General features: G+C 43.5%; 2 protein-coding genes across 2 annotated transcripts in view; both read left to right on the forward strand.

The window, feature by feature from the left end:
• PRR5 (proline rich 5) overlaps nucleotides 1–11,620 on the forward strand; it is a 40,718-nt gene extending 29,098 nt beyond the window's left edge. Inside the window, exons 5-8 of the mRNA XM_015824034.1 lie at nucleotides 1,554–1,645; nucleotides 4,037–4,177; nucleotides 8,678–8,816; nucleotides 10,300–11,620. Of these exons, the coding sequence (XP_015679520.1) occupies nucleotides 1,554–1,645; nucleotides 4,037–4,177; nucleotides 8,678–8,816; nucleotides 10,300–10,838 (911 nt within the window). The 3' untranslated portion in view covers nucleotides 10,839–11,620. The remainder of the gene's footprint in view (nucleotides 1–1,553; nucleotides 1,646–4,036; nucleotides 4,178–8,677; nucleotides 8,817–10,299) is intronic.
• Nucleotides 11,621–20,989: 9,369 nt separating this feature from the next.
• The window catches only part of ARHGAP8 (Rho GTPase activating protein 8), a 47,721-nt gene continuing 41,621 nt past the window's right edge, over nucleotides 20,990–27,089 (forward strand). Inside the window, exon 1 of the mRNA XM_015824032.1 lies at nucleotides 20,990–20,993. Coding sequence (XP_015679518.1) covers nucleotides 20,990–20,993 — 4 coding nt within the window. The remainder of the gene's footprint in view (nucleotides 20,994–27,089) is intronic.

Raw genomic sequence — 27,089 nt, forward strand, 5'->3', positions numbered from 1 at the left:
CTGAAAATATTTTGCATGCTTCAGTTTGCAGTTCTATTATGGCGTGCAATAGGCTATTATCTGAAAATACAGTTTCCATACAGTAGTTGTTAATGCATTAAGCTGTGCAGGCTTGGAAAGTAATTGCTTTGGACCTTGCCCAAATGTGAATCTGGCATTTTTCTGTTATTCATTAAAGGAACCTCTTTTCTGAGCTCCAGTAAAAGTCTGGAGGATCCTTGGAGCTTTTTAAGGAAGCTACTCATTAAAGACAACACTCAAAGCAGATGCCTGAAAAAACACCGTCTCCTTTAACAGATAGCAAGACAGTGCCAGGCTCACATCTGGACAAGGCACTTTTTTATTTTATTTCGGGACACTGTGCGGCTTATTATCTACCTATAACTGTTCAGAATCCACTTATGGGTCTCAAGTGGAAAATGCAGTATATAGATTTGGGGAAGAGCTCCTTTACCCTTCCACCTATCTTTTGAAAGGGAACAAAATAAAGAATTTCCTCTCATTCCTGGATTTTATGAAATACAAGTAGTCCTTGACTTGCAACAGTTCAGACTTACAAAATATTGAAAAAAGTGATTTATGACCGTTTTTCACACTTACGACCACTGCAGCATCCCCATGTTCACGTGATCCAAATCCATATGCTTGGCAACTGACTCATATTTATGACGGTTGCAAGTGTCTGGTAGGGTCACATGATCCCCTTTTGCGACCTTCCGACAAGCAAAGTTGACGGGGAAGCCAGATTCTCTTTAACAGCCGTGCTACTAATTTAACAACTGCAGTGATTCACTTAACAAGTGTGGCAAAAAAGGTCATAAAATGGAGCAAAATTCACTTAACAATTGTCTCGCATAGCAACAGAAATTTGGGGGCTCAATTGTGGTCGTAAATCAAGGATCACCTGTAGTTGGCTTTCCTACGGGTGGTTCTCAATTTATGACTGGTCACTTAGCGACCATTTGAAGTTATGACAGTCCCCTCCCCCCAAAGTTCCAACAGTCGGTGCTCCACCCCAGCACAGTCGCGTCACTGCATTTCATCCACTCAGCAACCAGCTACATTTATAGCTGTTTGCAGCATCCCATGGTCACGTGACCATGATTGACAACCTTTTTGTTGAAAACCAGTGTTTACTTCTAGCTTTCAGCAAAAACGGGCCATAGCACACAATCAATTCGACTTCATAGCACACAATCAATTCGCCATAAAAAAGTTCCTAAAAATGGGTCTGGTTACAACGTGACTGCTTTACGATCCTAATGGACAGCCTCCATTACAGTCATTAAGTCGAGAACTTCCTGTATTTCCATGCAATTACTTATGCTTTAGAACAGGGGTAGGCAACCTGGGCTCTTTTATGACTCGTGGACTTCAACTCCCAGAATTCCTGAGCCAGCCATGCTGAGGGGAAAGAGAGAGGTTTCCAAGCTGAGCCATGCTGGCTCAGGAATTCTGGGAGTTGAAGTCCACGAGTCATAAAAGAGCCAAGGTTGCCTACCCTGGTTTTAGAAGTTCCTCAGTTTAACTCGCCTTTTGTTTTTAACTTACAGGACAGAAACTTTTGGATACCTTGGCTGAAACCTGGGATTTCTTTTTCAGTGACGTCCTGCCCATGTTGCAGGCCATCTTCTACCCTGTGCAGGTAAAATGTAATTGTGGTGCTTTGGAATCCAGATAAACCAGTAAATGGAATTCCGATGATTGATGAAAAGAGCTGCAGGCCTTTCACTAGGCAGTCTAGCAAAATACCATGCAGGAAAAAACATTTGAAATAAAAATGTCCTCCTCTGCTGTGCTATTCAGGTTATTTCCCTACATTGAACAGCATTTCAGAGAAGAAGGCAAAAAGGCCTTTGGTGCAAAAATAGTCTCTTTCTGCATCTTTTTTAAACCACTCCAGTGTAATTCAAGAGAGGCCTGTTTGGCGTTTCGCCCATTTGGATCATCTCTGCTCCTTGGGGAAATAGACCCATCTCACACGAGATAACTAAAAACAATCTTTGATTTTATAAACCGAGAAAAGAAAAAGGGAAACACTCTTTTTAAATGTTAAATAGGTGTGCTCACCGCAATCCGTGGCGAAAGAATTCAAAAAGTGGTCATCCTCAACTTAAAAACAGTTCATTTAGCGAACATTCAAGATTACAACAGCATTGGAAAAAGTAACTTATGACTATTTTTCACACTTATGACCTTTGCAGCACCCCTCCATGGTCACGTGATCAGAATTTGGATGCTTGGCAGTTGGTTCATATTTAGGATGATTGCAGGGTCCAAGGGATCATGTGATCAGCTTTTGTGACCACCTGAGAAGCAAAGTTAATTTGAAAGTCAGATTCACTTAACAGCCATGTTGCTAATTTAACAACTGCAATGATCTACTTAACGGGGACAAGAAAGATCGTAAAATGGGGCAAACTTCACTTAACAAGTATTTCACTTAGCAACATAAATTTGGGGGTCAATTGTGGTTGTAAGTCAAGGACTACCTGTATGGGACTGCTCCAATCACAGCACTGTTGAAGAACTTCCAAGTAAAAATTGGTCTGGGAAGAGGAAATGGTCCAAAGAGATCCCAATATAATGCTAAACTCCTCTGATTTAGAAGCAACTCAGTACTTATGACACAAACGTAAAAACAATAATCACTAGAGACAGAAGAGTTAAAAACACACACTCGGAAAAAGAAATTAAAATTAGAATTCTTAACTAACTTTTTCCTATTTCTCTAAACAATAAGTTATTCTTTGAGTAATGTGTATTCTCAAAAAGAAATTATGGGTTTTTTTCCCCCCTAACCTGAAGCTCTGTTTTTGCCTTAAATTTCATAGAACCTTGTGCTTCCATAACATTAACCTCCATTTTCACTCCAGCCTTGCAATGGAATTCATGATTAGAACTACTATTACAAGGTGCATAAGGACAATCTTGAGCTGAGTCTTAACTTCATGGACACATTTGTGTACTTTTGTGGCAATAGTATGTGTTGACTAGTATGTGGGTTTTTTTCAACTTCCTAGTCCAGCATTCTCCAGTGTTGGGATTACTCAGTGGTTTCCCATCTGAGCCTAACTCAGAAATACATCCTGAAAAGTTATAACTTTAATGTGCTATGTATGATGGACATTGTTTATCAACCTCAGCAATTTTAAGCAGTGAGGACTTCAACTCCCAGAATTCCTCAGCCAGCATGCTGAAAGTTGAAGTCCACAGACTGAAAAGTTGCTGAGGTTTAGAAACACTGACATGGGATATCCATCAGATTAAACGCTGTTACTTTTGTTTAAGAATTCGTTGCTCAGGCTCTTACATTATTTTCAGTTTTTTGGCTCTCCATTTTGTAAGAATCCAATGTGCTGGCTACAAGGACAGCAGACAAAATACTACGAAATTCCCATAAGAGGGGGAAGATAAAGCAATATAATTTATTACAGAGGAAAAGAATCAGTACGGTTTAAATCTATAAAAATTGCAGCAAAAAATTAGGCCATAGAAAGTTCACCAGTCCTGAATCCCAGTATAGGTAGTCCTCAACGTACGACCACAATTGAACCCAAATTTTCTGTTGTTAAGAGAGACATTGGTTAAGTGAGTTTTGCCCCATTTTACGACCTTTCTTGCCACAGTTGTTAAGTGAATCACTGAAGATGATCAGTTAGTAACACGGTTGTTAAGTGAATCTGACTTCCCCACTGATTTTGCTTGTCAAAAGGTCGCAAAAGGAGATCACATGAACATCAACCGTCACAAGTATGAACCAGTTGCCAAGCCTTTGAATTTTGATCACATGATCTTGGGACTGTTGCAAAAAATGATGAAAAATGCTCATAAGTCACTTTTTTCAGTGCCATTGTAATTTTAAACGGTCATTAAATGAACTGTTGCAATTCGAGAACTATCTGTATTTTCATTTGGACTAAATGTTCATGGAACAGCCTCTAGCTCACTCAGTGGCAACCAGGGAATAGGCTTTTTGAATTTCAAATCCACAAGACTCTACAAATAATTGAGAATGTTTGTTTGTTTCCTGCAGGGGAAGGAACCCCCTGTCCGTCAGCTGGCCCTGTTGCACTTCAGAAATATTATAACTCTCAATATAAAACTGGAAGATGCTTTGTCCCGTTCCCGCGCAAGGATTCCGCCTTCAATCATCCAAATGTTACTCATCCTACAGGTATGGATTTTTCTGGCTCGCCCTTGGTGCACACCTCACTGAATTGTAGGCTTTGAGTGGTAGATGGAGCAGGAGGGTTGAAAAGTCAAGATGGCCCCCCACAGATGCAAGGCCCTGCCCCTCTTTTACATGCAATGCACATGCAGAGGGCAAGTAGGTCCTTGACTTACAACCGATCACTTCGTGACCACTTGAAGCTACAACAGATCCCCCAAAAGGATACTTATTATCCAGATTTGAAGTTCTGATGGGAACACACACACACGCACGCACGCACTGCAGTCACATGACAGCATTTTGGGTGCTCAGCAACCAGACTGCCTTTATGGCCATTTGGAGGGTCCCTGTCATGTGACTGCAATTGACAACTTTTTTTTTTTTGCTAGAAACTGATGATTGCTTCCGGTTTCTAGCAAAAAAGCGAACAAAAAAATGGCGAACAATGGATCCACTTAGCGGACATGGTGTTTACTTTAGAGCTGCCATGTTTGTTTAACACCAGCTGCAAAAAAACCAGGTGTAAAATTGGATGTGGTCGTACACTGACCTGCTTAACAGCCTTCACGAATTACGACCGTAATTGCCAGTTCAGTTATGGTCGTAAGTCGACAGCTGCCTGTATGTTGAAAAAAAAAATCATCTTGACTTTTTTCTGCTTCCTTCATGGATGCTCCTGGGTGGAATTGAATCCGCAGAATATTTTGTAAGACGTCAGTCTGAAAGTGAACGTATCTTTTCTAATGCTTTCCTTGATTGTGGGAGAGAACATCTGTCCAGTTGTATTCCTTTTCTCCTGGATTTAGCTATTAGAGAGCACTGTGATGTGGGATAGTGGTGAAGATGCTGAACTAAAAGGCGGGGGCAAACATGGAGGCTCTCTGGGTGATTTTGGACCAGCCCTTCTCTCAAAGAGTGATTGTAATTGAGAAACGGGAAAGAAGTTCTGTGAATGCCGTTTTGAGCTCCTGAACAGAAGATGGGAATATAAAACTCAACACGTAATATATAAATCAGCGGTTCTCAACCTATGGGTCGCGACCCCATTTGGGGTCGATCGACCATTTCACAGGGGTCGCCAAGCAAGGCTGTCTGCCATTTTTTTCCCCTTTTCCGGCGGGTGCCTTACCTCCCTTGAGCTGGGCCAGCTGGTGGTCGGCCTGCTCCGTCTCTGCCGCTTGCCAGCTAGCCTCGGCCGGCACAGGGGGTGGAACCACGCATGCGCGGCACTCCCGGGCAGGGAAAGTCCTCGACTTACGACCGGTTGGGTAGTCCCCGACTTATGACCGGTTTAGTCCTCGACTTACGACCGGTTTAGTCCTTGACTTACGACCGGTTGGGGGTTGCGGCATTAAAAAGGTTGAGAACCACTGATATAAATACATCAAAAGGGCCCCAAAGTTGCTTTTTCAAAAAGCAAGTGTACTTTGTTTTTGCTTGAAGATGTTTTGCCTCTCATCCAAGAAGCTTCTTTAGTTCTGACTAAATGGTGGAGGATGGACAGATTTGTATTCCTTGCAGTCATCTGGGTAACAACCAGATGACTGCAAGGAATATAAACAACCAGATGACTGCAAGGAATATAAATTCTTCCATTCTCCACCATTCAGTCAGAACACAAAGAAGCTTCTTGGATGGAAGCGAAATGTCTTCAAGGAAAAACAAAGCAGAAAGGAAAACCATGACCTGAATGACTGAGAATCTCCACAGACATATCAAAAGGGCCTCGCTTTCCAAACCACTTTTTTTTTGCAACGAAGACGCAAAAGACACACGAATGTGGCATCCATTCTACTTGGCCTTTGTCCTCTTAAATAGCAGATCTGATCAGACTCATGGTTTTCAGTCCTTTCGCCATCTGCCCCAAGGAATAGCATTCCTGAGTGGAGAACTTTGAGTTGTTCATAAATTCAGATTTCCAGGCACCAGCCTGGCTGGGGAAGCTTTTCAATTATCTTCTAGGAACTGGGTGAGGCGTCCAAAACAGATTACCCAGCTATTTGAGACAACATATTGTAAGATGCTTCTTTTCTGTAAGTCACAGCTGTTGAACTTTGCTAGGAGGCCCAAAGAAACGTGTGTGTATACAAATAAATAAAGTTATGGTATTTATTGCATTTACTGCCACTTAAAATTTGTATCACGTTGTATACTTGCCAAAGGTTCCCAGAATATTTTATAGAACTTTTTCCAGTGAAACAGAACTATTATACTGTATATTCCTGTATACAGCAATGAATGAAAACTGCAGCCATTGTGTGTGGGGGAGGGGGGGGAGAAAGAACCAAATTGCTTCTTATTTGGAAAACTCACCTAAAATATCTGCCATAAAAAAGTGAAGTATGTGAAGAGGTGTTTTTTTTTAATAGCGTGGCTTTTAACTCGCTGCTTCAAGATTGTTTCTTTAAAATGTCATTTAAATTTGGGCTCTTTAGCCGGAGAGTTTTCCACAATCCCATAAAAAGTGCCCATAGCGAACAATATAGAATAGAACAAAGCAAATCATAGCACCAAAAATATTTTTAAAAATCCACGGAGCGTCATAGGAAAATCAGAAATAGCTTTAAAAAAATTTCCTATCTTTTGTGCTCCACAAGGAAAAGTGGGCCAAAGCGGGTGAGGGAAGTTCAGAGGGTCATAAAATGTCAAAATGCATGTAAAAAAGGGAGGGGAGCGTCCCTCACATGGTCACAGCTGCCACTGGGCCTTTTTTTAATCCCTCTGAGGACACACACACACACACACACACACAGGGAGGTTGGTTTGAGGGCCTCTCCATCTGGGGAGTGAGCAGAGAATGCAAGCCGTGTCCTATGGCTGGAGAAGCACAAAATGGCCGCTTTAAGACTTGTGGACTTCAACTCCCAGAATTCCTCAGCCAGCATACCTGGCTGAAGAATTCTGGGAATTGAAGTCCACAAGTGTTAAGGCAGCCAAGTTTGAAGACCCCTGCGCAAGAGAGTTGCCAGGCCAGTTCCAGCTTGAGATGCAAGAGGGAAAACGCTCTCGCTGCAGAAGGCAGGAGTCATTCTGAGCGGACCCCTCTCTGCCTTGTGCTACTCAGTGAAGACAAACAGTAATTAACTCTTAAGCTTGGTGCAGCATCGTGCAGGGAATATTTCTGACCCGTGACTTGTCCTACTTGCACTTAAATTGCTCTCTCTGACAGCAGTCCCTCTGGATATATGAGCAAAAAATTCATCCCATTGGATTGTTTTAATTGGATCGGTGCCATGTCCGCTCCTCTTTCCGCTTTTCAGCGTTGCCTCTTTCCATCTCGGTCCTCTTCAAATTGGCTCTGTTTGGGCTGCTTTAACTCAGTCCTTCCTGCCCCCTGCCTTTTTTCTTTGTAATGATCCTGTCCTCCCCTGTTCAGATCAGAGGTTACAAAAAGGAAATAGCGGAAGAAGGAGATGGCCTGGAAATGAAAGCAGGATTCTGTTAAATCTCTGGCATTTGTCAGTCTTGGCTCCTTTTCAAGCAGCTCGGGAAAAATTTCCTGCTTTTTTGTTCAGAGGACCTTCTACTAACAGGGACATCCTAGTAGGAGAAAAAATAAATAAATCAAGATGCCAGCTGCATGACACCCCCCCTTTTTTTTTTTAAACACGTGTTGTGTCGCTCCTGAAGTTGCTATTTTAATTTGCTGCTCAAGTTAGTTCCCATTGCAGCTTGTTAATCACTTACAAATCCGTGGCTCTGCCCCTTCTTGCAAATTGAGATCCAAAAATGAGAATTCAGGACAAGAGCGTCTGCCTCTTTTTTATCCCACAAGACACTCAAGGTGGACATAATTTTTTCCTTTGCTGTCCAAGAACACCATCCGTATCCTATTGTCAGGGTTGCTGTGTCTTTGTGGCTGCATTTGCACAACATGGATCATCTGCTTATTGAATCAGCCCCATCTGTTGAGTTTGTGCAAGACCAGGGGTCTTCAAACTTGGCCCTTTTATGACTTGTGGACTTCAACTCCCAGAATTCCTCAGCCAGGCACGTGCCTGGCTGAGGAATTCTGGGAGTTGAAGTCCACAAGTCATAAAAGGGCCAAGTTTGAAGACCCCTGTGCAAGACCATGAATTGGCCAACCCAGAAAAAGAAACTAACCAAGGAAGAAGATAAATTGAAGGAAAAACGGGCTAGGTGCCTACAGCAAGCAAAGACTTGGGGACTATTGGCCAGCCATCAAGTGATAACTGGGTAGGTTGATGGCCAGTGATCTAACCATGTGGACAGATATCTTGGGAGGCTTCTTAAGGTGAGCCAGAGGAACCTTCTAGTTAAGAAGGTTGATATGGATGTTTTCCATCTCTAGGTTAAGCAGATTCCTTCCTGATGGATGAACACGGATGGGTAAACCAGCTAGTTATCGTCTCTTCTAGCAAAGAGCTCCTGGTCCAAACCAATCTAATTCCAGCCCTGCACTTCCCGTTCATTTCAATCCAACAGGTTATACTTGATTTAAAAAAAAAAAACTGAAGCAGTGTTCTCCTTTTGGTTTTTCAGGGTGTTCATGAATCGAAAGGAGTTACTGAAGATTATTTGAAGTTGGAAACTCTCTTACAGAAGGTTGTTTCCCCTTACTTGGGGACGTACGGTTTGTACTCCAGGGATGGCGCTCTCGCTCACTCCTCCTGCATTTTAGGTAATATTTCTAGAGCTTCGCAAGTGGTAGCCTATCTTCTTTACTTGTGTGACGACTCCCTGCCACCAGGGGTAGATTTCTCTACAGCTGAAAATAAGTACCATGAAAATTAAACATCACAGTGATAAACGTAACTGAAAGCAATTTATTAATTCTGCATAATAATAATCTGACAGCCTGTATAAATAATAATAATAATAATAATAATAATAATAATAATAATAATAATAATAATAATAATAATAATAATAATAATAATAATAATAATAATAATAATAATAATAATAATAATAATAATAATAATAAAAGTTGGTTCCCTGGAACCTCCAGTAGCTCAGGTTGGGGGACGAGTCCGTCCTTTGGGATGTGGTAAAGTCTGTTTACCGACAGGTCAGAGAAGAATTTTTGAAGGTCAGTTGGAGCATTCACCGCTTCTGGAGGCAGGTTGTTCCACTGGTTAATTGTTCTCACTGTCAGGAAGTTTCTCCTTAGTTCTAGGTTGCTTCTCTCCTTGATTAGTTTCTATCCGTTGCTTCTTGTCCTGCCTTCAGGCGCTTTGGAGAATAGCTTGACTCCCTCTTCTTTGTGGCAGCCCCTGAGATATTGGAAGACTGCTATCATGTCCCCCCTCATCCTTCTCTTCATTCTCTCTCTCTCTCTCTCCCTCTCCCCCCCCCAGCCCAAGAGTCAGAGGTAAAGGTGTTGAACTATGGTAGCAGCAGGAAGACCGAGGTTCTCATCCCCACTTAGGCACAGAGACTCCCTGGTGACTTTGAGTCAATCTTTCCCTCTCAGTCCAGGAATCAGTCCAGGAATCAGAGTGTGGAAGAGAAAGTGTGGACTAGGAGTAGAAAAACTCAGATTCTAATCGTCATCAGCCACAAAAATTCCCTTTTGAACTTGGGGTCAGTCGAGATAGACATATACAAACCTACACACACTTGTAGAAACTTCTCGTGTATGAGGTAGGGAGAAAAAGAGGCTACAAGGGAGAACGTAAAAGAGAAGAAAGGCAAATGCCTCTCCATTAAATCCTTGGCTGCATAGTCTGTTGTTACATCCTTTTGCAAACATCTCACCTGCCAAAGATTTAACTTAGTTCCAGGAAAAGTACAGTATTAAGCTAGTGCCATCTAGTGGCCAACCTGAAACAATTCCTGAAGCTAACGCGGTGTGGATGTACACCACCAGTTTCTGCAGAGGAAACTACCAAAATGAGTACTGATCTACAGAGGTCCTGGGGAAGCAAAGGTAACAGGATACTTCCTTTCAATTAGGCTCTTTTGTTTCATGTCCAAGAGACACAGTCATACAAGCAGACACGGGAGAGTTGAATGGTCAGGAAAAAAAATACAAGTGTCAGAAAAGGGAGGTTCACATACTGATTTGATGTCACCATCCAGATACCTGGGCACAGACCTGGGTTGGTTGTCATGGTAGGGGCAGTGTGAAAATTTTAATTGTTCTCTGTGTTTGTTAACAGAAAAACGCTTCTTTCGGCGCTCTAAATCGGGGGATATTCTTGCTAAGAATCCGGTGGTGAGATCCAAAAGTTACAACAATCCTTTGTTGACTCCCGTAGCCGAGTATGAGACAGAAGGTGCAGCTGCCAACAACTCGAGCATCCGACGACACTCGGTTTCTGAAATGACCTCCTGCGCCGAGATGCCGGGCTACTCCAATCTCACCACCATCACAGACAATGGGTCCAAGAGCTCCATGCTTACCATGAAGATCCCACCATCGGGAGAACAGGAGAGGATTTCGGCTGCTTCAGTGCAATGTGTGTCTGATCAACCCAAAGGACTCTTCTATCCCATAGACAACCCGGCCAGGGCATTTGAGTTAGGCCGGGATTCGGATTTGCTCGCCATCGCTCCCACAGCCAGCCCTGAGAACATCGTGGACCAGATTTTAGAATCGATTGATTCCGATTCAGATGGAATTTTCATTGATTTTGGCCAACACTGCTCTGGCTCCCCGGGGTACAATATGGATGTGAACAGACAAAGCGTGGTCTGAAGGAGTTGTGCTTTACAAGTCCACCGGCCTCTTTGCCTACTCTTCCAAGTCAGATAAAGAGGATGACCCCCCCCAGAGAAGTGTGGATAATCCTGGCTTGGGGAAATGGTGGTGCCACTTTGTGGTCAGGTTGCATCTGTTTAGGCTAAGTTCATAAAGTCACATTGAGGTCCATCCGTGACCAGGCTGAGCTATGGGTAGTGATGGAGCTTAGGTTTTATATCCAGGTTGAACTGAGCCACAAATTATAACAAGCCTGAGATACTGTCTGACATTCAATCTCCCTAAATGTCCTTCATAAGTGCCCCCTCCTCCTGGGGATGTGATTTGCCTCCCATTGATTGCCTTCTTTCCCAGTGTTTTTCCAGTTTGGATTTCCTCAGCATTCTCCTTTCTTGCAGGAGTCAGCCAACCGGAGCCAAGTAGAGGAAGACTACCAAGTAGACTACTGGCGGATTTACTTGGAATGGAAAAGGACCAAATGAATAGGGAATTGGACCAGGTTTTTAGAGTCAATTCCAATTACGCAAGAAGGAACAGAGTGCCCAGGGAGGTCCATGTTAGATTTCTTAAAAGAAATCGGCGAGATGAAATTTTGAGAATAGTAAGGGACCAACCTATGAAGTATAAAGATAAAGAGCTTGTAGTTCTTAAACCGAGTCCTAGAAAAATAAGGGAAGCACGAAGAGATTATCAATTTTTAACAAGGAAACTGATTGATAGCGGAGTGAATTTTAGACTGTTGATTCCAGAAGGGCTGATTTTTTGGGACTCGAAAAGATATAGATTGGACACCCCATTCCAAGCAGAGGAATTTTTTAATAATCACAGAGCCTTTTTGGAGAAAGGCGATATGGAGTTTAAGAGACCAGAGGGAACGTTTACTCCAGAGACTTCTAAGCAAACAGAGGAAGAGTTACCAAAAAAGACACAATCAGAGGAAGACGTCAGACCTAAAGATCAGAGACAAGCTCACCTAGAAGATTGAGATCCCGAAATAATTAAAAGTATGGAGGAAATTGGAATATACTTAATAAATATAAATGGTCTCAACTCCCCATCAAAAAGGAGTAAAATATTTCATAGGCTACAGAAACTTAAAATGGACATAATTTGTCTACAAGAGACTCATATTAAGAGACAACACTCTAGAATTTTAGAACAGTCAAAACTAGGTAAACTTTATTTTTCTTCGGCATTACAAAAGAAAAGAGGTATCGTGATATATATAAAAAAAAAGTTGAATCCAGTTATTCTTTTAACGGATGCTCCTGATGTAGAAAAGAACATAGATGACTTCCTCAAAATCCCAGTGTGATAGTTTAGGAGAGAAATAGACAGCTTGTGGCATTCAAGTGCAGCACAGGCACCGGTGAGTGATGAATTGGGATTAGCTCAGGTGTGTACATGCCCATATGTATGCACATGCATGTATCTAGTCTCTCATGTGCAAGCAATGGTGGCACCATCAAGTCTGCTGGAGAAGGAAGTTGGAAGTCCCTTCCTGGTTTGCCCATGCTGTCCTAGCCATGGCCAGTTTTCAGAATGGCCCTCTTGTTGTGCAGCCCTTGCAGTGTTAAACTTCTCTCAGAGGAGAAGACCATTGTGTTGTTGGGACTTGTAGAAGAGTCAGAGTAGTCATGAAGTCCCCTCTGTCAGGTCTCATTGGCTGGAAGATTCTAGTTTACCCTTATCGAAATGGTTGAGCAAAGGAATGCAAAGAACGCCAATCATATGTGAAGACCGGATGGACTAAAAAGGAGAGGAAATCCAATTATTTGGATTGGATTGGATTACAAGAGAGCACGAGGATTTCACAGCTGCCTGGGTTAACTTCTGAACTACTCTTTTCATTTACTCAAGAATTGACAGTTGTCCTATATGGCTCCCCTTTCCAGGAATTAAGTAAGGACGGGTTTTGGGGGTGTTTTTATTCTTATCTCATAGTGCCATAGCCAGAGGTTGAATGCACAAAAAGAGCTGAACCCTGACAAGTTGGAGCTGACTTATTTCAGCAAGAGCAGGATTAGAGAGCGCAGGATACTACTGTCATTAATAAGGTAGATACGTGCTTTTGGGGCCCAACTATTACAAAGGAGGAGAGAATCTCAGCTTGGGCACTTGGAAAAGCAAATCTGGGATATAACTAAGCATCAGACAGCCAACCATAGGAACTGACCTCACGACAAGCTGCCATAATGGATACAGAAAAAATTAGTTACCTCTATGACACAGTGAAAGTAGTAAGAGAAATTAAGCATGATGAACTTGAGTCCTGCTGATGGAAAGGTTATTTACAGATCTCTATTGTACTTAAAAGTGTACAATTTTAAACTTAAAGTGGTATTTGGTGACTTGAAAATAGTACGTATGTGGTGCTTAATCAGCAGTCATTCCTATTTGCAAATCGGTGTTACAGCCGACATACTGTACATGCATGTATGAAAAAGTTCCTTGCATTCATGTTGGGGAAAAGTGTCATTTTCTGCCTCATTACTGCCTTGATAAGATTTTTTGAATAGGAAACTGTCTTAATGGCAATTAATATTAGAAAACCTACCTTCCTCATCAAGCTAACAACCATGTTCATGACTTCCAAACAATTCCTTAAAATGAAATCCTGCTCTTCAAAAGTTAAAATGTGTCTCTAGACTGCAAAAGGAAGAAAAGGGTTTTAATTTTAAAAAAGTTGTTCCAAATATAATAGAATTTGATTTATAGCAGGTACTATTTTTTAATGATTCTCAGTACATCCACACGTCTTTCACCAATCAAGTGAAATTTGTAAAACTAATTTAAATAAATAGTGTGCTTGCTACTGAATGGTTGAGAGCCTGTGTGTCCAGAGTGGGTTTTTTTTTTTAAACAAAAGAAACCAGAGAGAATATTTTTATCAATGTCATCTTAATTTATTTATCTATGTTACATATGATTGAGCATCCAGTGGAGATGACCCAAAGTGGTTTATAGCAGTGTGAATAAAATACACAAGCACATCAACCCAAAAATATATGCCAAGACACCCACAACACAATATTTAATTCATAGCATTGAAACTATTGCCCAAATGAATTAGTAGTAGTAGTAGTAGTAGTGGTAATGGTAATACTAATACTACTACTACTACTACTACTAATAATAATAATAATAATAATAATAATTTTATTGGCACTTTGAATGTACACCAATCGACATACATCAAAAGGAAATATTGTTGCATACAGCTCTCAAAGGGTCACCATCTCCAATATAGACTCCTTGTTCGTGGCCAGCTCAAGTTACAGATCTTCCATTTTAGTCTCTAGGGAGCAAATGATGGCAAACAGGACAGATGGAAACGGAGCTCCATGTGGATTAGCCCTCAAATTACCTCATATTCCTGTGCCAGCAGTCAGATCTTGCTGCCAGCAGAACAATTTCAAACAGCACAAACGGAATAGTCCAAACACACACACACACACACAAGGTTTAAAAGGTGGTCCAGAGCACCAACACATCTTTCAGGACATGATAATTTGAACTGCCTATAAAGAAGGTCAGAAAACTTGGGTCAAGTGAACCACATGCCATAGGTTGTCCACAATGTTGGGATCCCTAGTGAGAAGACTGCCTCCAAGTTTCCACTGCCCCCAGACTTTGATGGGTGAAGGACAGGAGGAACTGATTCCAGTTGGAAGGGGTGGCCCTGAAGGGGGAGTTGATGGGTTAACACCAGCATTTTAAATATGGCCTGAAAATTATGGCTATGGGTGCAAAGGCTGCCACCCTGGTGCTAGACAGCTTAACCTTGGCATCGCCATTCGGACTAACTGCAGCTTCTGGATCATCTTCAAAAGCACTACCATAGAGAGTGTGTTGCGGTAGTCTAGCTGTACAGTTTCACTGGCATGAATCACTGCCATCATGGCCTCCACAGGCATCTTCTGCCTGGGCCAGAATGGCAATATATGGTTGTATAATACTTTACCCCAAACAGGTAGATTGGTGGACAATCTGTGTGTCTTGCTTGGTGCAGTTTCTTATGCCAACTTAAGATCCCAGTTGGATAGCAGAGGATTGGCAAGGGGCTGGTTTGGTGCTTGGTCTGGACTCTGGCCACAGCAGGACCTGATGAGCGATGCCCTGTTTCTTGCCCATCTGGACAAAAGCAGCTTTGCTGGCTGACCCATCTCCCAGAGCAGGGGTAGGCAACCTTGGCTCTTTTATGACTCGTGGACTTCAACTCCCAGAATTCCTGACCCAGCATGGGTTAGGGTTAGGGTTAGCATGGCTGGCTCAGGAATTCTGGGAGTTGAAGTCCACGAGTCATAAAAGAGCCAAGGTTGCCTACCCCTGTCCCAGACTATAGGGACTCCATTCCTGTGCCTTGCCTTTGCTTTCCCAGGGGTTCGAACAACTAAATGCCTTCATGCTCCCTCCTCACATTCGTTCCTTCAACACTAACATAGACTCTTTTTCTTTAGTCCTCTTATGGTACCATCACTGTTGTTGATACTACAATAATAAAGCAAACAAAAGAGGTGGTTGCTTTGTTCCCATGTTCCTTAAGAGGCACCTGGGTCACGAACCTTTGTTTCAGTTCTTCACAGTCATGGATCCCCAACTACCATGACTGTTCTTGAAGACCACAGTTGCATTCAAGGGTTCCCCTCCTTCAAGCTTTCTTTTCTCCCCTGAGTGTTGAGAACCTGTTTCATTTGCAAGGAACTGAAAACTATTTCTGAGTTCCAATTATGTAGAACTCCTTCTCTGTTTCTTCTGAACACTTTCACTTCTATTGTGGGTGGCCAGCAGCGCAAGACAGCTGCTGAAAGAGCCAATGCTATCTCGGGAAAACATTAACAGGACATGGGGTTCTCTACTTAGCTCTGCTCAGGCTCCAGTTCGAATACCGGGCCTTATTCTGATGCTACTGTTCAAAAATGGCAACGACACACTGCAGTAAGTTCAAAGAATGGCCACCAAGATGGGAGGGATCTGGAAATCAAACCATGCATGGAATGGTGGAAGGATCTGAGTATTTTTAAATAAAAGGAGAGATATTGTAGCAGTCTTTCAATGTCTAGATCAGCGGTAGGCAACCTTGGCTCTTTTATGACTCGTGGACTTCAGCTCCCAGAATTGCTGAGCCAGCATGGCTCAGCTTGGAAACCTCTCCCTTTCCCCTCAGCATGGCTGGCTCAGGAATTCTGGGAGTTGAAGTCCACAAGTCATAAAAGAGCCAAGGTTACCTACCCCTGGTCTAGATGGTTGTCACACAGAAGAGGGAGGGTGCTTGTATTGCCTGAGGCGCCTGGGCTCAAAACAAGTGGATTGAAACTGAAGAAAGGAGATTCAGGTTAGTCTTAAAGAGGCACTCCCTGACTGCATGAGCTGCCAGCCAATAGAACAAATGCCACATGAAGTGGTCAGTTGTTCACTGGAGATCTTCAGACAGGATGGATGGTCATCTCGGACATGCTCTAGTACCGTGGTGGCGAACCTATGGCATGCGTGCCACCCTCTCTGTGGGCACGCACGCCCTCGCCCCAGTCCTAGGCCTTCAGCTGGGTTTTATAAAACCTTTTCGCTTTAGGCCTCCGCCGCCGTGTACAAAAAAAAAAAGGTTCAATCAATCAATTTCAACTTCTCACGGGGAAAAAAAAGATCTCGCAAAGTTGGAATTGATTGATTGAACTTTTTAGTCCCACCCAGTCTGCTGTTACCACAGCCATGCCCACCCAATGGGCCACGCCCACCCAGCCCCCGATGATGCATAAGTGGGTTTTGGGTTGCAGTTTGGGCACTCGGTCTCTAAAAGGTTTGCCATCACTGCTCTAGTAGATCCTATAGTAAATGCAGTGGTGGGATTCAAATACCTGAACAACCGGTTCTCTGTGTGGACGCAGACCTGGGCCTCCGAGGCCTAGAACGGACTTCTGGAAGTGGCATCCATGCACTTTCAGCGGGCCATTCTAGGCCTAAGAGGCCTTCTCCAGGCCTCCGAGGCCTCCAAAAGCAGTGTGTATTCAGCTGGTTCTCCAAACTCAACAAAACTTAGCTACCGGTTTTGCTGAACTGGTGCGAACCGGCTGAATCCCACCATTGAGTAAATGGATTTGAACTGGATGGCCTCCAAGTTCTGGCATCTGCTCAAAGTTTGTTTGTTTTTTTAAATGAAGGTCCTTCAGAGAGACATATTGGGTCATTGTTTTCAACACCTCACTCTTAGGAAGCCCCAGAACAAGATGCTAAACCAGTGTGAGCCTTTCTAAGGAACCACAGGTGGGGAGGAGCAGGTCATTCTGGGTGATGGGCTGGACAAAGATGGGGTGGGGGCTTTGCTAGTTACAATCTGGAGGCCCATTATTGCTGACCAATTGAATCAACTTGAGAATTGCAAGATGATGATATCCAAGATTGTCCTACTACTTGTTTACTTACTGCTTAATCTCCACCACAAATTTGTTAGCTGCACACTGAAAAACCTGTATGGAAGTTTCCAAAACAGGACTCTTGCTGAGAGGGAGAGAGAGAGAGAGAGAGAGAGAGAGAGAGAGAGAGAGAGACCAGTTGCAATGTGGTTTGCAAGCATTGCAGAACAGACAAGGTTATGTAATCAATTAATATTTTCCTCAGCCATGCATTTGCCTGCCAGGAAATCTGCATCTAAATACATGCCTGCCAAACAGGCAGAATTCATGCCCAAAGCAAAGGGCGGCCGTTTTGATAGACATTGTTAGCTTTAATTATGTTCCATTATTCTTGGTCTATTACAGTTTTTTGTATTTGGACATGAGGAGAGAATTCAATGCAAGCTGCATTGCTGAGTTGGCAGATGATTCTCGGCTGGTTGCAAAGCTTTAATTGCAATTACAACAGCTTGCAATCTCTTGATCATTCATCAAGCCATCATTTGTTTCTATTCACATCAAGGTGGGTTGGTTGTCATCTTTTAATCAGCAGGTTGGTTCATCTACTTTAGCACCAAACATAGCGGGAAAACGTCCATTGATGTCTATAGGTCAAAATCTAAGAGGCCCTATATTCTATGGTCCTGATTCAACCTCAAGTTTGGTTGAATGTTAGGAAATGGTAAAAAAAAAAAAGTCATGACAATGTGATCAAAGTCAAAGAAGTCATGATAGGGTGATCAAAGTTGCGTCCATTTTTTATGTGGGTTGTGTGTTTATACAAAAATAGGCGGAGTGGTAGCCTATTTATGTAATATGTGGAATGGTAGGTACCTTTTTTTCATTTCTTTGACCCTACCCACTGTTGAATGTCTTCCTAAATCAGTCTTTCCCAAACTTAGCCATTTTAAGATGTATGGACTTCAATTCCCAGAATACCAATGTTAGCTGAGGAATTCTGGGAGTTGAAGTCCACACATCTTAGAATGGCTAAGGTTCAGAAACATTGTCTTAAACCAGGGGTGTCAAAGTGCCAGCCTGCGGAAGCCGCGCCCACCCCATTGTCGGCAATGGCAAAACAGTCCCGATACATCGTGTGACGTCACATGACGTCACGAGTTTGACATGTCTGTCTTAAACCAAATCTCATTTTGGGGATTAAGTTCCTGGGCCCAACAAACCCAGAAAGAAAAAGCAAACATACCTATTATACTGTGATTAGAAATATTTGCTCCATAAAATGGAGTTATTTTCCATTTAATAAATGGTTAAAACGATAATTCATTAATTTGTGTGCTTATGATTCATATTGGAATTGTAATTCATATGCTTCTTTATTAATCTATGAAATAAATAACATGCCTTTTATAAGGTATAATAATGAGATTTCTTGAAATTAAAATTTTTTTTGGAGTCTAGTAGCCATAAATTACATTATTGAACAATTCTTTTTTGAATGAAATGCTACATTCAGTTCGAGATTAGTTAAAATAAAGGTGAATTATTTTCCCCCATCAAAGTTCACAAATCTCCTGAAATTTATCCTTTCTGGGTACTTGGACCCTAGGTTAAGAACCCCCGTTTCAAATTAGGTTAAAAATTAATTCTAGATCCATTGGGAGGGAATTGAAAATCCATATATACATTTTCTGTTGTGTTGTTAATGTGCAAAAATGGATAAAAGGAAAATAGAAATAATGGATGGAGAAATGAGATGCGACAAGGTTCCTTGTGGATCAAGGATCTAACACAAAAAGCTTGCATGGCCATCATTAACAAGTTCAAAAATTATGGCTAATTAAAGCAGAGTTTCCCAATCTTGGCAACTTTAAGATGCACGGACTTCAACTCTCAGAATTCTCAAGTTAGCATCTCATGGCTGGTTGGGGAATTCTGGGAGTTGAAGCCCACGTATCTTAAAGTTGTCGAGATTGGGAAACTAGGATTAGAGCAAAATTTCTCTCTACTCCAAAACAGCAATATGACATTGTGCACACCAAGTCATTGGCATTTAAGACACAGCTAAGAGAGGAATAATAAATTTTATTTTTATCATTCATGTAAATAAAAATAAGCAAAACGGTTTCCATGATGTGGGTGGGCTATGTGTCAAAAAAAAATCAAGATGGCAGCCACCATTCTGCTTTTTTTTTTTTAATGCACATTTCACCCCACTCCTTTGGGTGCCTCTGAAGAAATGATGCCACAGAACAGGAAGAGTTAAGGTAAATAATTGGCTGTTTGATGGGTAAAGCATATGGAACTGTTATCATTCCAAGGTGAATATTAATTTAGCTTATTTATTTGATTTCTACAGCTGCTCATCTAGCAACTCTGGGTAGCTAACCAAATATAAAAATAAATCGAAATACAGGTAATCCAGTGGTGGGATTCAAATATGTGAACAACCGGTTCTATGTGTGGATGCCGCTTTCAGAAGTCCATTCTGGGCCTGGGCAACAAAAAATTAGCTACGGGCTTTGCCGAAGTGGTGCCAACCGGCTGAATCCCACCACTAAGGTAATCCTCAATTTACAACTATTTGTTTAGCGACCATTCTAAGTTACAAAAACACTGAAAGAGTGACTTGAACCCATCACAACTGGGTTGCTAAAGTGGAGAAACACTGCTCTAAAATCATCAGTCCAACATGTAATGGGATCTACAACCTTCTGGAAAACAAACATGGAGATTCAATGAAATGAAGCATTGGACTGAAGCTACATCCCAACCATGAACTGACTCTTGGTACCCCAAAATGTTTTAGTGATAAGAGTCTCGCATCCTGGGCAAAGTTTGGACTAGATGCTCTCTAAGGTCCATGCAACCTTTTATACTCTTATACTCTCATACTGAGTATAAGACAGGGATCTTCATACTTGGCCCTTTTATGACTGGTAGACTTCAACTCCCAGAATTCGTCAGCCAACATGCCTGGCTGAGGAATTCTGGGAGTTGAAGTCCACAAGTCATAAAAGGGCCAAGTTTGAAAACCTCTGAGATTGGATAACCATTTGTCTGAAATGGGATAGAGTTTCCTGCCTGAGCAGGGGGTTGGACTAGAAGACCTCACAGGTCCCTTCCAACTCTGTTATTCTATAATCCAAGGAGTCTTCAAACTTGGCCCTTTTATGACTTGTGAACGTCAGCGTGCCTGGCTGAGGAATTCTGGGAGTTGAAGTCCACAAGTCATAAAAGGACCAAGTATGAAGACCCCTACTCTATGATTTCATGGAAATCGTAACTCACCATCAATATTTGACTTTAAGGCAATCTTAAAGAGTTTTTCTGGTTCTCTGACAAGCTAATCTTTGCCAATCCTCTCTGAATAGCATAAAAATAAGAAACTGAGCATCATTCCCAAAAAGATGAAGAAAAAAGATATTTATGGCCCTATTTGTACTTGGCAAACTCTTAGCAGGTGGTACATCTGCCTAGCTTATTTGGGCGTTGATGCTAAGCAGACCAGCATGCCTGTAGTAATTGAATGGAGGACCATCAGGAAACCCTAACATTATAGGTCAGATTGGAAAAAACGAGGAGGACAATAGAAAAATCCACCCATTCTTGATCAAGAACGGATGGCCCAGAAGTCACCAGGAGCTGAAATGGACTCAGTTACTTTCACCTTGTGCACTTAATCAAGCCACAAATTGTCAACCAGCTTTGAGCAGAGAAAGGTGTATATATTACAAATCCAGATCATCAGATCATACATCCAGTATGCATGTAGGCCAAGAAAATCCAGTTGTATACGCCATGGGTAAATTAATCATGGATGGGAAGCATCCCTGAGAAAGGCAGCTTGCTGCTTAATCACCTCAATGCCTAGATTCCATCCCCCAGATACAGGGGTAGTCAACCTTGGCTCTTTTATGACTTGTGGACTTCAATTCCCAGAATTCCTGAGCCAGCTTAGTTTAGCTGGCTCAGGAATTCTGGGAGTTGAAGTCCACGAGTCATAAAACAGCCAAGGTTGACTACCCCTGCTCCAGAACATCCCCCAAGTTTCTTCCCCCATCCCCCCCGCAAAAAACATAGGGACCATTGTGCAAACAACAATCCCATTAAGACATTTTCAAGTCCAGGCAGCGGCGACTGTGTGGTGTGGTCCAAAGTTAAGAGGGCAGCCACAACAGTTTTGTGTGTGCTGCACAAAAATAAAAATAAAACCAGCTAGAGATTTAATCACACCATTATGGCTCCCCTGACTTTTTTTTTTATTAAGTTTTATTCATTTATAACATAAAACGTGAAAATACAAAAGCAAATAGAGGGAGACAACAGTAGAAAAAAGGAAAACAAAAAAGGTGTGAAGAAAGGAGGGGGAGAAACAAAAGGCATTGACCTCCGACTCTCTCTGTTGCAGTAAAATCAGACATTAAAATCAAATCTCAACTTTTTACTTTTCTGTAATAGCATGCACTAGCCATTTCTGTATCGGCAAATCAATCTAATCCAGGCGTGTCAAACTTGCAATGTCACATGATGTGTTGCAATGTATTGTGACTTTTTTTCCGTTGCCGGCAGTGGGGTGGGCACAGTTTTGGCATGACGCATCCAGCCCGTGGGCCGGCAGTTTGACACCCCTGGTCTAATTGGTAAAACCAAAATCATCATCATCATCATCATCATCATCATCATCATCATCATAGTAAAGTTGGAAGGGCCCTTGGAGGTCATCTAGTCCAACCCCCTGCTCAGGCAGGAAACCCTATACCATTTCGGACAAATGGCTGTCCAGTCTCTTCTTAAAAACCTCCAGTGATACCATTTTTCCCCCCCACCTCAAGCACAAAGCCCAGAAGCGGTTTCCAAGTAGAAACAAAAGCTCCCCTGACTTTTTTGACCACACCCTCGTCTCCTGGTGGCTTCTCGTGGCCCCAAATGGTGGCTACCCATCTTGTCCCAGGGTGGTTTGGGGTTGGCCAGCGCAGCCTGCCAGCCTGAAGATTTCCTCGTGGTCTCCCATTCAAGCACTGATCGTGTCTGATCCCGCTAAGCTGGTCCAGCTAGGTCAGGGGTAGGCAACCTTGGCTCTTTTATGAATTCTGGGAGTTGAAGTCCACGAGTCATAAAAGAGCCAAGGTTGCCTATCCCTGACCTGCTAGGTGCTGTCACCTGAGCAGGGCAAGAAAAGCTCAAGCTCACCTTTGGACCTCGAGATGACTTTCCTGGAAACCAAGCTCGCCTTTTGCCAGGAAGGCTGGTCACCCAGAGCAGCGGCGACACATCTCAGCCCGGGCAGGTGGGATCTCCAGGTGAAACAGGTGGCCGCGCACCTGGGCTGGTCAGCGAAGGCAGGGCCACCGCCGTCCCGCCTCCTTCAGCCAGCTTCTCCCTCCGCGCGAGCAGGGACTTTCCGCGGCGCCCACCTGGCCGGCGGCCTTGCTTGCCTCCTCCCTCCCGGGGCGGCGCGGGCTGGGCAGGTAAGGCGACGGGACGGGACGGGACGGCGGGCCGAGCGCGGCGCCTTTCCTGGCCGGGGCGGCTCCTCGGTCCCCGCAGACGAAGCCGGCCTGCGGGTCTCTTTGGCGGCGGGCAGCGAACGAGCCTGAGCTTTGGGAAGGCGGCTGGGATGCGGGGGGCGAGCGCGGCCGGCGCGGACATTGCTGCGGAGGGCCTTTCACGCCCTCTCTCGGCCCGGCGCTGGGTTTTTGGGAAACGGGGGCTCCGTGCAAGAAGGAAGGGGGAGATCCCAGGAACAGGCCTCGTCCCCGGGGGACGTTAAAGCCTCCCCCGGCCCGGGAAGGTGGCCAGAAGAACCTGGGCGGCGCAACCAAGAGCGAAACCAAAGGCAGAGCGCGCAGGGAGGGAAAAAGAAACTGGAAGGTGCCGAGCCTGGAGTCTCTCCGGCTTTCCGGAATCTCCTATTGTAGCCTAGAGCAGGGCTTTTCAACCTTTTCACCCACTGTACCACTTTTAGGATATGGCAACATCAAGAGTACCACCAGTCGCCTAGCAAGGTGTCAAAAACTTGACCCTTCCCCCCAAAAGGAAAAAAGTGATAAAGTACAGGTAGTCCTCGACTTACAACAGTTCGCTTAGTGCAGTGGTTCTCAACCTTTTTAATGCCGCGACCCCAACCAGTCGTAAGTCGAGGACTAAACCGGTCGTAAGTCGAGGACTAAACCGGTCGTAAGTCGAGGACTACCCAACTGGTCATAAGTCGAGGACTTTCCCTGCCCGGGAGCGCCGCGCATGCATGGTTCTGCCCCCTGTGCCGGCCGAGGCATAGCTGGCAAGCGGCAGAGACGGAGCAGGCCGACCACCAGCTGGCCCAGCCCAAGGGAGGTAAGGCACCCGCCGGAAAAGGGGGAAAAAATGGCGGACAAAAAAAATGGCAGACAGCCTTGCTTGGCGACCCCCGTGAAATGGTCGATCGACCCCAAATGGGGTCCCGACCCACAGGTTGAGAACCACTGGCTTAGTGAGTGTTCGAAGGTACAATGGCACTGAAAAAGTACCCACCAAGCCACAGCCGAGCAAGACACCTGCCTGCCCACCCGGTGGCGCTCTTCCCCCTGTCCGAGGTTTTCATTGTTGTGAGGATTTCTGTTGAGGATTGGCAGTGGGGTGGGGTGGGGGGGATGTTTGGTTTTTATTCCCCCCCCCCCATCTGCTGGGTGGTTGCAGCAGGTTTTGGTCACTTCACATGACCCTGGGACACTGTGACCATCATAAATATGAATCAGTTGCCAAGCATCTGAATGTAAATCACAAGACCCTGCAGATGCTGCAACATTCCAGCTGATCGGTGCTTCTTCTGGGCTCAGCAGAAGCGCCAGGATCAGTGCCGAGCTCCAGCTGGAGCCTGGCGCTTCCACTGAGCCCTGACAGTCTCAAAGAAGCACTAATCCTGGCGCTTCCACGGAGCCCTGACAGCCCTGCAGCTCCAGCCATCTCTCGCTCAAGCTTGTGCAGTGCTGCCACCGGTTCAGCTCATTCCCCTTCCCCGCTACCACTTTTCTAGGATGGTCGCGTACCACCTGCCAGGTGCCAATGTACCACAGGTGGTACCCGTACCACTGGTTGAAAAGCCCTGGCCTAGACTAGTTCTAATACAGGGTACTTCCTCGACTTACAAGAGTTCGCTTAGTGACGGTTCAAAGTTACAACGGGACTGAAAAATGTGACTTCTGACCGGGTTTTTTTTTTCTCACACTTACGACCTTTTTGCAGCATCCCCAGGGTCACGTCATCAAAACCCAATGGCTTGGAGACTGGGTTCGTGTTTATGACCGTGGCTGTGATCCCCTTTTTGTGACCTTCCAACAAAGTCAGTGGGGAAGCCTGATTCGCTTAACAACCGGGTTGCTAACTTAATCAAACTGCAACAATTCGCTTAACAAGAGTGGAGAGAAAAGTCACAAAATGGGGCAACACTCACTTAGCAAATGTCTCACTTAACAACAGAAACTACTTTGCAGGGGGTCACATTGTCCTGATTTCCACATAAGCCACACACACACACACACACACATGATTGGCTGGCAATTTGCCAAGTCCTTCCCTGCCTCTGTAGCCACGCCCTGACAAATTAGGGGAGGGGGATTTGATATTCTGAGTGGTGAATGTACCCCCTCTGCTTTTGGCTGTGCAGCCAATAGAGAAAATGATCTTTCTTCCTTAGCAGAATTGTGGATCACGTGCTGGTTTACCTATTCCCCCCCCCCCGCCATCACCCCCAGGGTCAGAAAAGTCAAGATGGTAATCTCGATCACAACCAAACCTTAACCAAATCTTAAATGGGTGGCAATGCATGCAAAACAGACACAGGGCTCTTCACGTATTTTGAAGGATTGGGGATTTTTGGAAGTTGAAGTTTGAACATATCTGAAGGATCTCCAGTTATAAAGGCTAAATTAGATGTTTCTCCAGATTAGTTTGTAGTTTGTTTGTTTAAATACAATTTTATTGAAAATTTAAAAAATAAGAGTAAGAATTAACTCAAAGAGAGTAAGAAGAAAAAAAAAGAAAAAGGAATAATTAAAAGAGAAGGTGAAGTGTAAAAAGAAAAGTACAAAAACAAAAGAGAAAAATGATGAGGCTTCAGTTATAGGAACAATTATAAATTTATCTCTTTCTCTGAAGTTACATTGGGACTCTCTCTATAATCTAGCTTGTCTAACCATCAAAGCAATCAATTATAAATTCATTTGTTTAGTTTTATGCAAAAAGTCCCTACAAAGAGTCCATAAAATTTTCCAATCAGCAATATATAGAGATTTCTGATTGTAGTTGACCTATCGGCACACTCACAAATCATGAAATCACATAAAAATTGGCCGCACTTACTTCCAGGTCATATTAAAAACTAAAGACATATTAAAAGAACATCAACATGCAAACCGAGAGTAAAAACTCAAATCAAGAAGCTGAGTTGAAAAACCAGCATTTATTAGAGCCAGCATGAGTTTATTCCATATGCACAAGGATTCTTATCTGCTCTGAATATTGATTGTGTTTGTTTTGTAATTTAAAATTAGATCTGTCAAAGGAATTCCCTTCACATAACACACTGGACAAAGATGAAGTTTGTGATGGAGCCTAGGATTAAAACAGATGTTTGTAAAATAAGGCAGAGCAAGAAGAAATGGACATTGGGGGGGGTGTTATCAGTATGGCTAACTGAGGAATTCTGGGAGTTAAGTCTACAAATCTTAAAATTGCCAAGGTTGGGAAACCCTGAAATAAACAATAAAATCCCCCCCCTCAAGATACAGTTATCAAAAGGATCATACTAAAGATGTACAAGTAGTCCTTGACTTACAACAGTTTGTTACAACGGCATTGGAAGTACTTATGGCCATTTTTCACATGCAGCATCCCCATGTTCATGTGATCAAAATTCAGATGCTTGGCAGTTGACTCATACTTATGATGGTTGCAGGGTTCCAGGCAGTGATGGGATTCAAATATGTGAACAACCGGTTCTCTGTGTGGATGCTGCTTCCGGAAGTCCATTCTGGGCCTGGGCAACAAAAAATTGGCTACCGGTTCTGCCGAAGTGGTGCAAACCGGCTTAATTCCACCACTGGTTCCAGGGTCATATGATCACCTTTTGCGACCTTCTGATAAAGCAAAGTTAATGGAGAAGCCAGATCCACTGAACAACCACGTTACTAATTCAACAACTGCAACGATGCCATTAAAAACGGTGGCAAGAAAGATTGTAAAATGGGGCAAACTTCACTTAGCAAATGCCTCACTTAGCAACAGAAATTGTGGTCATAACTCAAGGACTACCTGTATTGTAAGTACAATTAGCCGCCTCTTTGGAGCCCCACAGTGGAGGTAAAATTTGATTCGTGCATTCTCCAGTCTTGATTGACTGTTCCAAGATGGACAGCAGGATAAGATCTGACTGCCCCAAACAATTTGTGCGTGTGTGTTTAGATTAGTGTTTTTCAAGTGTTTAGATTAATGTTTTTCAAACTTGGCAACTTTAAGGTAAGTGGACTTCAACTCCCAGCATTCCCTAGCTCAGGGCTTTTCAACCTTTTCACCCATTGTATCACTTTTAGGATATGGCAACATCCGAGTACCACCAGTCACCTAGCAAGGTGTCAAAAACTTGATGGCCAAAAGAAAAAAAAAGGAAAAAAGTGATAAAGTACAGGTAGTCCTCGACTTACAACAGTACGCTTAGTGTCTGTTCGAAATTGTAATGCACTGAAAAAAGTGCCCCTCGAGCCACAGCCGATCAAGACACCTGCCTGCCCGCCCGGTGCTCTTCCTCCTGTCCGAGGTTTTCATTGTTGTGAGCATTTCTGCTGATGATTGGCAGTGGGGGTGGGGGGGGGGTGTTTGGCTTTTATTCCCCCCGTCTGCTGGGTGGTTGCAGAAGGTTTTGGTC

This window comes from Protobothrops mucrosquamatus, unplaced genomic scaffold, assembly GCF_001527695.2.
Source record: "Protobothrops mucrosquamatus isolate PMUCROS unplaced genomic scaffold, P.Mucros_1.0 scaffold2090, whole genome shotgun sequence".
In the NCBI taxonomy this organism is placed as follows: Eukaryota; Metazoa; Chordata; class Lepidosauria; order Squamata; family Viperidae; genus Protobothrops; species Protobothrops mucrosquamatus.